Source organism: Ascaphus truei, chromosome 1 (assembly GCF_040206685.1).
Source record: "Ascaphus truei isolate aAscTru1 chromosome 1, aAscTru1.hap1, whole genome shotgun sequence".
Taxonomy (NCBI): Eukaryota; Metazoa; Chordata; class Amphibia; order Anura; family Ascaphidae; genus Ascaphus; species Ascaphus truei.
In genome coordinates, this window is record NC_134483.1 from 487,744,143 (window position 1) to 487,756,683 (window position 12,541).

The following is a 12,541-nucleotide window of genomic DNA, read 5'->3' on the forward strand; positions in this document are numbered from 1 at the left end:
ACTTTCAGCTCCGGGGACCTTCTGCTTCCAGAGTTACTTACCTCCGTAGGGGGTGCAGGTAGCCACACTGGGGTTCACTATATGTCTACATCTGAAAGCTGGTGGGCCCTGTGGGCTACTAGGAAGCTGTGATACAATCAGCTGCAGCTTCCTATTGGCCCATGTGACGAGGAAGCTGGAAACTGCAGAGAGCTGCAGGAGATACCGGAACCCACTTCAGAGCTCTACCTACAGAAGCAGGGGGTCCTTGGAGCGGAGATTACTGGAGTTCAGCTCTATTGACCCCCTGCTTAAATTTTGTATTAAAAAAAAAATAAAAAAATTAAAAGACTGTGTGACTGCCTCTTTAATGGATAGTCTTTTAGCACCAAGCAAAGCTCCTCCCCCTCCCCATTTTGCCTCTCTGATAAGGACAGAGTGGACTAAAGTTAGAGAACACGGTTAATTGAGAAACTTGGACATATTTAGTGGCCCAATGAAACTATATTAAGTTTCCATAGAAACAAAACCAGCCACATCTTCATTTTAACACTGCCTCTATGGCCTTTGTTACATCATAGGTACGTCATGCACACTTCCTAGGGGAAAATTGCAATCATGGCTCAAATCACTGGGGTGCGTAGATCGGGGCATGGACATGTGACCGCCACGAAATTTATCGCAAGGTCGAGATCTTTCAAGTCCGGTGGCGCTCCTTTAGCAAAGTGTTAAGCATAGTAACATTTTCAATGGGACAATTGGTTTCCAAGATACAGATAAATAGAAAACTTTTGTTTTAGGTGTAACAAACTTTTTTTATTTTAAGAAAGTCAACTAACACTCAACAGTTTAAATTATTATTTTTTAATTGTACCTACTATGTGGGTACTGCTCCTCTTGAGCAAGTGAGTGTTTTGGGAGAGGTTATAGGAGCAGCGAGGGGAGCAGACAGTCGGAGCAATAATTTTGAGATGTATCAAAATTTGGGCCTGTAAGCTACTGGTGAACTTGAACTTTGTGCGTCAATACGCTGGGTTTAGATGCAGTTAACCTACACCTCGTGTAAGATACAAAATGGGTAATGTTGCGATGGAGAATCTCCACATCTCTCTATATTGCTCATCAATTTGAGACAGACTGTAAATTAAACCATAGTGCCAACGGTAACCGCATGGTCCTTAACTCCACCCCAAGCTCCGGCCGAACACCCCTTTTCAAGTCCTTTGCTCTATTTGTAATTGCCTGCCGCCCACCCCTGTCCAATTAGCTCCGCCCGAGCTCTGTAGTGCTGGCGGCTCACCCACTTCCAGCTTCTGCCACAGCCTGAGGCCGGCCCAGCCTCGGGTGTTTGGGAACAAAGCCACGTGCCGGGTCAGCGGCGGTTGCTCAAGGGCAGAGGGGACGGCATTCCTGGAAATTGCCCCACTGCTCTCGTATATATTTTTATTAGTGTTAAAAAAAAAAAATTAAAAAAAATTTTTTTTCAATCTGTAGCTTCTAGGGAGGAACTTCATTGCAATGAGCTCTGGGGAATCTTCATTTTAACCTCCCACTATGTAACCTAACCACTATTTCAAACGTTTATATCTATAGAACGAAGCATCAGATTTTAATAAACGCAGCTTTGAAAAGAACAAAAGATCTCAAAGTTAAAAAAAAGATGGTTGCATGTACATAAAACGGGTATATCAGGTTCAATATCTCAGTACTGGGAGTTAGAAACCTGCATTTTGTAAAAGCAAACCTTTCATAACACTAGTATTTTGTTAGTCTATTGAGCCCTTCTTTCTCTAGAAGAAATTTTGTGGCAAAAGTAAACATGAATATTTACTGTTTGATTTTCACCAAATTTGTCAGCAAAATTATTCCAACATGAGAGTTTAATATAAAACCAATAACATTACAGCTATGAAGCAGATTTATAGTGCAAGCAATGGACTTAAACTAGTAGGTAACAGTTTCAAGACCCAATGTCAGACTAAAGTGCAACATTGGATAAAACCCTTTCTGCTCCATCAGCATCACGACACACAAATTTACTTTTCAACACCAGACCTTACACCTGCTGTACAAACCAAAGTTTCTGAATGTCTCTCTGCTATATCATCCTGGATGGCCCTCCACCGCCTTAAACTCAACCTGGCAAAGACCGAACTCCTCATACTTCCTCCCAAACCTGGCCCTACTACCTCCTTCCACATTACTGTTGGAAGTACGATCATTCACCCAGTAGCCCAAGCACGCTGCTTAGGGGTCACACTCGACGCATCTCTCACATTCAGAACGTTTCTAAAACCTGTCGCTTTTTCCTCCGCAATATCACAAAGATATGCCTGTTCCTCTGTTGCTCAAGTGCTAAAAATCTGACTCAGGCCCTCATTCTCTCCCGTCTTGATTACTGTAACCTCCTGCTGTTCAGCCTTCCTGCCTCATCTGTCTCCCCTACAATCTATCCTAAATGCTGCTGCCAGAATCACTCTACTCTTTCCTAAATCTGTCTCCGCGTCTCCCCTCCTGAAATCCCTCTCCTGGCTTCCGATCAAATCCCGTATCACACACTCAATTCTCCTCCTCACTTTTAAAGCTTTACACTCTTCTGCCCCTCCTTACATCTCAGCCCTAATTTCACGTTATGCACCATCCCGACTCTTTCGTTCCTCTCAAGGATGTCTTCTTTCTACCCCCTTTGTATCTAAAGCCCTCTCCTGCCTTAAACCTTTCTCACTTATTGCCCCGCACCTCTGGAATGCCCTTCCCCTCAATACCTGACTAGCACCCTCTCTATCCACCTTTAAGACCCACCTTAAGACACACTTGCCTAAAGAAGCATATGAATAGCACTGTGGATTATATTGAACACATGATACATAAAGCTTGGCCCCCTGCAGACGCACTTACCAGAACTCCCTCCTACTGTCTCTGTACGTTCTCCCTACCTACCAATTAGACTGTAAGCTCCTCGGAGCAGGGACTCCTTTTCCTTAATGTTACTTTTATGTCTGAAACACTTATTCCCATGATCTGTTATTTATATTATCTGTTATTTATTTGATTGCCACGTGTATTACTACTGTGAAGCGCTATGTACATTAATGGCGCTATATAAATAAAGACATACAATCCAATCAGCAGCTTTGAGTTAGCTATACAGCCATAAAATATGCTAAAAAATCTTGACATCAACAAAGAAAATGTTTAGCAATTTTACACCCAATAATTTCTATGTGTTACGACCCCATATACAGTATTACCAGGCCAGTGTCAAATTAGCCCTGTGTGCCAAGAGCAACAGGACAAATGCCACAGCCCCAGCGGCACATCCAGAGACCCCATGATGTGGTGGATACTTTGTGGGGCACTCAAAGGGTTAATACTTGAATGACTTGCGGTACACAGGATATTGTACAATTTAGTTCATCTATCGTCTGAATTTAGCACAGACCAGGCTTATTTTAGCTTAGATCATTAATTTTTTTGGTATGGGCGAAAATCAGCCTATTGGTCAAGTGCCCTCTCTTACCTCAACACTTTCCTCTACTTCAATGCCACCATCTTTATCGTCATCCATTTGTTTGTGGATCGTGCGAATCGCCTCCAGACTGGATCTATCCTCTTCAGTGAGACAAGGAGGGCTCAGGGAAATAAAAGGATCTACAGAGACAAAAAATAAGTCAGTTCCCAAAATCTTTAAATGTGCAAATTATCTAGAAACTGTATTTTATGACAATATTCTTCCTACAATGTACGAGCTCATTGCAGAAGTTCTTCAGATAGATAGGACGCAAGGGCATAAAGATGCGTTTTTATTTTTAAATGGTTACCTTTCTTTAACATGCACCTAATTCTGGTTACAGTACATATGCAAGAGCCTCCTGTCAATGACCATACCAACTCCAATTGCATGGATGCAAAGCATTGCAGGGCGCGACTTGTCAAGGCACCACGGAAAAACGTATCTACATGAGGAGTGGCCAACTCCAGTCCTTAAAGGTCCCCAACGGGTCAGGTTATAAGGGTATCGCTGCTTCAGCACAGGTGGCTCAATCAGCGGCTCAGTCAACAACTCTGTCACCTGTGCTGAAGCAGGGATATCCCAATACCCTTGAGCACTGGGAGTTGGCCACCCGTGATCTACACCAACACGGTCTGTACATATATGTAATATTGCACATTTTTAAATGAACAGGGCAAAGGAAATTAGTTATGCAGCAGGACTTGCCAAGCATCATTTTTATTATCATTTACTTCTGAAGCGCCAACATATTCCAGGGGGTGCACTCACTGACAGACGCACACAGGGAGGCATGAGAGGACAGTAGCGGGAGGGGGGCCGCGCGGGAGTGAGTCACAATAGAGGGACAGCGGAGGTACAACTCAGGTGCTAGCAGTGAACTTTTAAACACACAGGGCGACCAGGCGCCTTGGATTTTTCCACCCCAGATGAGTCTACTGATTTTTTTATGACTGTGAGCAAATAGGTACTGGAGGTTAGTTTATGACATGATGATTTTTCAGACACTGGCCCATTAATTTTAATATAATTTTTGTATTTAATAATATATTATTACTTATCTATATGGTAACAACGTAATTATTGACATTAAAGAGTTCCGCTAGAAGGAAAAACATGAGAATCCATGCACTATACATTGCCACGGTGGGGTTAATACCTAATGTTAGATAGTTAAGGGGAGGAATTTACAGAGCTACCAATTATTTTCCACTGACCACATACATTTATATAGTAGGATTAAATTGTGAAGTTTTTAATTAAAACGAAGACCAGAAAATGGAGTTAACTATGATGCAAATAATTGAAGGAGAAGAAATAAACAAATAAAAAAAAGAAGAAGTACAATGTAGTCCCAGAGAGTTAATTGCAAAACAGAACAATATAATTAAGGTGTGGAGCCCACAGTGCCTTCGGGGAAGCTACCGTAATTGTACTTCCTCCCGTTGTGTCTTAAGCCAATATTTACATATACAGGGAAATAATTGAAGGGTCACATTAGGCAGGTCAAAAAAAGTAAATGGTGACCCAGTCCTGCAACAATTTCAGTCAAATGCCTCTACAATCTTTGGTGCATGCCAAGCCCACGTCTCTTTGTGCAACAATATAGAAATCAGCAAATCACTGCTGCTTTATGTAAATACAACGGAGAAAGGGTCATTTCGTATGTTAAACAATTCCTTTAACAGCATAAAACAGGCATTATTAGCCAGCTAATATCCAAAATAATAACAGATTATGTACAGTAGCGTACATAATAATAATAATAGTGGCCCTTTAATAATATTCCCTAGAGATAAAATTGTATTACCAAAGACAGTATTAAATACATCCTGAAATAATTAAACAGAAACAAAGAAATCTATATTTTGGCAGCAGATCAGAACCACTTTGCCCAACTAATTTGCCCACTTTCACATCTGCTGTAAAACCACAGACCATTCTATTTGATCATTGGCTTTCTTGTGGATTTAGGATAGCCTTAGGTCTATCTCAAGCGGTCTAGGACGTTTGGCCACAGCCCAAAATGCCACTGGCGTTTTGCCGCAAAGTCCGCTCCTGATCGTCGTTCGCACCGACAAGCCTGACAAAGGGGCCAGGGGGCCTTGAAACGTTGCACTATTGTACATATATAGCTATGTGTCTGTCACGTACGGCACACCTGTGAGCATGTGGCCTGCAGACGGGACAAGGGTTAATACACAGCGCGCAAGCTGTCCCACTTTTCACCTTCGCAAAGGTCCCTCAAAAATACAAGATCTCCCCTAACTCCATCCCCATATACAACCTGTGACGAACAGCACACAAGTGAGCATGTGACATATATGCAACCAGGGTTAATGCACATGGCTACTCTAGCCAACTCACATTTTTCCTCCACAAGGTACTTTCAATTAGTTAATATTAGCCCCTTACTCAATTGCAAACATATCTATACGCTGCCACCCCTCGAGAGATTATGGAAATAAAAGATATTAAATGGATCTGTCAGTCTCAGTCTCAGGTTCCTGTTTAAAAAAGAAAAAACAATGCACTTAAAACATGAAAATCTGTTGGAGCAAAACGTGTCCAACAATGTACGTACTCTCTCCAGAGCGTGCAAAAGTTAATTCAGAGCCCAAAAGAGTGTGTGCGTGTGTATATATGTACATGTGTGCTTCAATTACAGAATTTTATTTCGAAAAACATACAATTACAGTCAATGCAGGACAGTTTCTTAAAATAACAGGAGAAAACAGAAAATCCTATACATTGCAGTACCATATACCAGGATTTTCTCCCAGAGAGGTATCTGGCGAAGTAATTAAGTAATTATGAGAAATCCCGTGTTTGGTCCAAAACACACCTCTGTTGAAATCTGATTTTCATAATACTTTGCTCAGATTTAAGTACGATTTTTCCCCCCAATGAAACAACATAAGCCCCACCCGTCGTAAATCAGCTGTGAGATTGACAGTTTTATGATAGCGTAAAAAAAACTTCCACAAAAACAACGTTTAAACTTTCCCTCAGTATATAAATGCACTCATAACTTCCTTTCTGTAGCATCTAGACACCCGTAAGCCCCATCATTAGATTCAGGTGATTACGACGGACGTAACTAGACTAAGAATGACCGTCTTACCCCTAAATTTGAGCCACAAATGGATATCTGTCCCTTATTATCTGCTAGACCTCCTATATCTGGCCGTATCGCGTTAGTCCATATTTCCGATCTTTTGGATGGGATGGGATGGTCACGCCCACCCGGCACTCCGTAACAACCTTTCCAGGAATGCTTTTAAATCCATAACTAGTGTCCTGTTTATGTTAGTGTCGGGAGAACCATAATTTACTTACATCTCTGGCAAAGCTTATATTCTTTTAGTGGGCTATCCATGATAGGCCCCCCAATTAAGTCCACTTTGAGGCCCAGCACAGATCCAGGAAAGATCTTGACCATCAAACGCAATACATTGTATTTTTAAACCCAAATTGTTGCAACCATAACCCCCAAAGCACCAGATTGATTAAAAAAAAATCTAATGATATCAGTGTCTGTTAACATTTCCTTTCCCTGTATATGCTGATTTTTCTTTATTGCTGTTTTTTTAAGACATGAAAGAAACTTAATGAAGCCAAAAGCAAAATATTAGTCCTTCTTTATGTAGCCCTTTTTCTGACACTCTAAAGAGACTACGGGTACTGCACACACCTGTGGCTCCAGGAGATGTGAGCCTCCGCTAGCTGGGAGCCTGGGGTAACACTTATTAGCGCAGTGCCTCCACTTACCCAGGATCCCCGTTATGTGAGATTCCCCTGGGCAAGAATCATAACAACACACTTGCTTTGAATGGGTTTACTATAATGCAATAATAACCTTATCACTTATACTTGGCATAACTCATAACACATAACACTGCTAACTGATAATGTCTTTATAACGTTAGTAGCTCAGCCACGCTCCTAAGGAGTATTGTCCTTGCCCGCCACCGCGTGCCCCGCACACCGTGTCCTTGTATTAACTTAGAAAAGGTTGTTAGGTAGGCTCAGTCCTTTGGCCACTTCACTAGTGTCCCCAAAGAGTTATACCTAAGGCGGGATCAGCGCCTGTTGACCGGTGTTGGTGCACTTTATGTAAATACCTCCCAGTCACTGCGGTGACCGGCAACAGCTTCAAAAAGGATCCGTCGATCCATCGCGTTGCTTCCAGATATCACGGTGTCCAGGCGTCTGGACCCAGATGACTTCAACCGCCGAAACTCTGTGCCTTGTCCCTAACCGTTATTCAGTAAGGGGTGACGTTGCTACCACTATGGGGCGTCCCTGCAGCACAGCAGCCTACTGTGACTCAGGGATTCTCCTAGGGGCCTGCAGGGAAGAGCTGTCCTATGCAGGCGGGTCACGGACCCCCTGCACCCACACTACCTCTTCCTTCACCTTCCGGATCCCCTCTGCCTAGCGTGGTCTCTCCCCCACGCTTCCCTTTCCTCCTCCCGTAATCCCAGCCTTCTGATTGGCTCCTGACATCAGATGACTGTCCTAGAGCTCATGGGAGTTGTGGTGCACCAACGGAGCCTTTCTTTTATTGGTCCGTCGTTCGCGCGCTTACATTGCGCATGCGCGACCTCTCCGCTCTGTCAGTGCCCTCTGTAATGTTGCGCAATAACATGGCGGCGCCCTATACTGTCGGGCCACCGCGGAACCTGCACCACTCCCTCCGGGCACAAACTGCATCCGCATGAGGTATCTAACACACCCCTACATTTATTATTATTTTTGAGTGCTGATGCAGGTTTATTTTTTTGTATAGTTGTATGCATCTTGCAATGTGGATGCAGGATCATAGCACCTCTAGCTGAATTGTGTTAGACCAGGTGAGTGCTAGTTCATTTTTTCTCTCCAATCTTCAGAAATTCAGCAATTAATTTTGTTTACTCCTTTCCCCCTCGAGCATCAATCTTGTTGCAGATCTACAAAAAAAGCATTCTTTACTGTACCTTTCAGACCATTTTAAATGTCTCCAAATATAGTAAAGCATGCCATTCCTAGTACAGATTCAGGAGGCACTCCACTGGTCCCCTTTCCCCCTTTGAGTGCACTCAATTTACCACAACTCTGTCACCTATCCTTCAATCAGTGCTTAATCACCCTACAAATCCAACCCCATGCATTGCAACTTGTTTATTAATCATCTGTGTTGATAGTATGTCAAAGGCCTTACTAAAATCTAAGGCTGAGTCCATACAGACTTCAGCAATGCGGAGGCGCGCGGAGGCTGAGGGAAAGCGGGTGCTTTCCCTGGCCTTAGTTCGCGCGCTGTCCGGGGGGGCGTGTCGGGGGCTGGCCAGTGACGTCACGGAGCTGGTTCGCCCTCATTGGGCGAACTGCTCACGTAACCGGCCCTGCGCTCCCGTGAGCGCTCAAACTAAAAAATTGTCTGTTATGCTTCCGCACGCCTGCGGAAGCGTGCGTGAGCCCCTGTTAAAGCCGCTCTCATTGCGGCTGCAGGGGCTCACTGACAAGCGTCAGCGCGCCTCCGCGGATAAGCACTGACCATGACCTAAGAAGAAAAATACATCTGCTCCACCCTGATCTCATTTTTTTTTTTATGCAATTCGGTTTGTCTGACAATTTACCACCAGTAAGTCCATGCTGTATGGAATCTAAGTTGCTAGACTTCAGATATTCAACTATTTACTTTTTCTTTCAGCTGTGTTTTCATTAATTTCCCAGCTACTAGTGTCAAACTCACTGGCTGTAGTTATCTGCCTCCTCCCTACTTCTGTGAAGATGTAAATGCTACTGACAATGCTGTGTACATGCCTTCTCTGTTCAAACTCCAGCTTGCTTCAAACTCACACTTGGCTAACTAGTTGAACTTGGAGCAATCACCTGCTTTACAGAGTGATAATGAGCATCTGAACGATGCAAAGAACAGCAATGTATCTTGGCCTAAATAACTCGCCATCTAATTTGCAGTAAAAAATGAGAAAATGACACTAAATTGGCAAAGTCTGAAATCCTTTCTAAATAATATTTAATAATAACCCTGTCTCTATGTACAATTTTTGGGTACAATCTATGGATATTCTTTCATTTTAAACACCTATTTTTAAAAGCAGACGTCAAGCTGATATTGCTACTTGGAGTTAAGTTCCAACATATACAGAAAAAAATATTATATAAAAATGTTTTCTGTATAAATATAAACAGTTTTTCGGCAAATCCACTTGCCCGCTCGCCATGGGATTTTGTGAGCTGGCGAGGCAAGACTGACTGAAGACCACGGGAGCGGAAGAAGAGGATCAACATGTCAGCAGGGCAGCAGAGGTGTTAGATGGCGGGCGGCGGCAGCAGGAGAGTATTTACATGTCCAAGTAGGAATGCGCCCCTGTGGTCCGACCCGGATATCTTCTTGCTGTCACATGGATGTGAATGCTCTGCTGCCCACCCTCTAACGCCTCTGCTGCCCTTCTCACATGGCGACCCTGTTCTTCCGCTCACGTAATCTTCAGTCAGTCCTGCCGACCAACGAAGCCAGGTAAGAAGAGGGGGTGAGGAAAGCGAGTGCCTTTTTTTTTATTTTATTTTTTTTTTCGGGCGAGTGGCTTTTTAAAAAAGATAATTTGTCGAGATATAGATATATAGATATAGATAGATATATCAAATTTGAAATGCTACCCAAGAATCAATGTAGTTATGTCTAAGTATTTGGAGTAGATAACGCACAAATAAATGAAGCCAGCTGAAAGGGTAGTAAAACAACGTATTTCATTAGACAGCCCTTTAATAGGGTACAATATTTAAGATCTTGGCACTTCAACACCATCTGCTATGACACATAACTTATTTATCTGACTAAAGACATGTGGGATAGTTTCAAATGATCGGCTCACTATACGTCGTCATCTGTGCTTTTTTCCCCCCCTTTGCTTATGACAAATACGATTCTATTGGGAGACAGTGATCTATTTCATGAAGCCACAAATAGACCTTATTTGAATTACAGACACTCGCAGTAATATCTAGAGTTGTATTATAAAGTAGAAATTTTACTCCCTTTGCAACTAGACCTGCTTGAACAAAATAACCGATTTGGTCAGACTAAGTGGAACCACACCTTTAAAATTGACTAACGCTGAAGGAAGGAGAAGGTGGGTATCCAAAGTGGAACAGAGGTGACCTTGTTACTTACAATGGATATAAAATAATCTAAAACCTTTACTGCACTGAATCAACTGTCAGCTATAACGTCAAATCACTGCCACGTCAGTTGTACCATTATCCCTAGACCTGTTGCTGTGCTCTAGAAATGTTTTAATTAGCACAATCAACGCCTAACATACAAATTACAAAGCCCTTATGATGTATGCAAATATACATAATTTGCAATAAATTATAATGCTTTGTAAAACCTTCTCATTTTTGTCCAGTGACATAAAAAAATAAACACTCATTTCACACGGGCTAATCAAGGAAACCAAACTGAAATACCAGAAATAAAAGTAGGCCTAAAGTTAGAAACCTTAAGGTACAGAGAAAAGATTTATAGTAATCATGTCACTATAACCTTAAATATTTGTTTCACTGAAAATAATTCAAATGCAGTGAGTGTATTTGAAAAATGTATACCAGGCACTAAAGTATTTGTGGAAAAAAACTAAAATGGTAATATTCAATTAATCAACAAAATAAACATTACCGAAGTGTAAAGGCATTTCTAAAAGGAAGCAGGTGACTTCCACATGATCATCCAACGGAAGCACCATCTCAATCAGGCAGCTTGGCAAGTGCAAAAGGGGATTTACAGTGTTTGATCCAAAACAATAAAATCAAGTAGTTGCGACTGAAATGTATGCTATTACTTCAAATGGAAACCATTTGTGAAGTTTGTAATATCAAAAAGCATGTGGATATTAGTCACAAAAAAAGGCAGTGGTGCCCACTACCCATCTTGCAAACCCAAAGTAAAATAACCTTTATTGCTAGCTTAGCCTATAGGCAGAAGCTGATACACAGTGGAACTCCAACATACTCTCCCTTTTTGAGGGAGCATTGCTCTCGTAGGACTAAAATGAACCAGTGGCTGTGACGAGTAAGGGCCACGGATATAGAGGCGCGAAGGAATGTGTGGCATCGCGCGCGCCAGCGGCGATCCGTGGCCTTTCGGATTGGGAGGCGACAACGGGCAGGCGTGTCGGAGGCATGCCCGTGACGTCACATGAGCGGTTTGCCCGCACTGGCTGAAACACTCACGTGACCCGGCCATCGCGCGACAAAATCAAAACATTTTTGTCTGCGCGCGCTCTATGGCCTGCCTCAGAGGTACGGCGCAGTCACAGAAAGTATGGATGCGGCCTGAGGATTTCAATCTGGATGGCATATCTTTTTATACAAAATATAGATAAATATTTTTTAAAATACTGTTTAAACTGTTTAAAGTTCAAAACATGGGAGGCATTTCATTTCCTCCAGCTACTCCCATATGTATATCATCAATAATTGATCAACAGGAGTTTGCATAGACAAAGCCCCTTTTCGCCTCATCATATTGGCCCTTTTTTAAGAGGGGCGGTAGGCTACAGGTTGAGCACACACTCAAGTGACAAGCCTTCCCATTGAGATGATTTGGTGGAGGGGTTGGCAGACTTGTGAACTTTCAATTGAAAGATTTACCCTTTAATATCTGGGTGTGCTTGCTTGTTAAGATTGTGGAATTGGACAAGAACTGGTACAACTGCATGTCCACTGCAGCTACAAAAAAAAACAAATACAAAAATATTAAAGAACTGTTAGAAAAATGACACCAACGTCATTGTCCTAGTGGCAAAGATAAATAATGTTTAAACATTTAATTGAAAGCAACGTACAGGCATACCCTGCATTTACATACGCAATGGGACCGGAGCATGTATGTAAAGTGAAAATGTACTTAAAGTGAAGCACTGCCTTTTCCCCACTTATTGATGCATGTACTGTACTGCAATTGTCATACACGTGCATAACTGATGTAAATAACGCATGTGTAACAGGCTCTATAGTCTCCCCGCTTGCGCACAGCTTTGGTAC

General features: G+C 42.5%; 1 protein-coding gene across 3 annotated transcripts in view; it reads right to left on the reverse strand.

Moving 5' to 3' along the window:
* The window catches only part of STIM2 (stromal interaction molecule 2), a 154,702-nt gene that overhangs the window by 121,584 nt on the left and 20,577 nt on the right, over positions 1–12,541 (reverse strand). For all 3 annotated transcript variants that reach the window (XM_075568178.1, XM_075568194.1, XM_075568202.1), the window contains one exon: positions 3,500–3,630. In XM_075568178.1, the coding sequence (XP_075424293.1) occupies positions 3,500–3,547 (48 nt within the window). In that variant the 5' untranslated portion in view covers positions 3,548–3,630. Of the gene's footprint in view, positions 1–3,499; positions 3,631–12,541 lie in introns of those variants that run through there.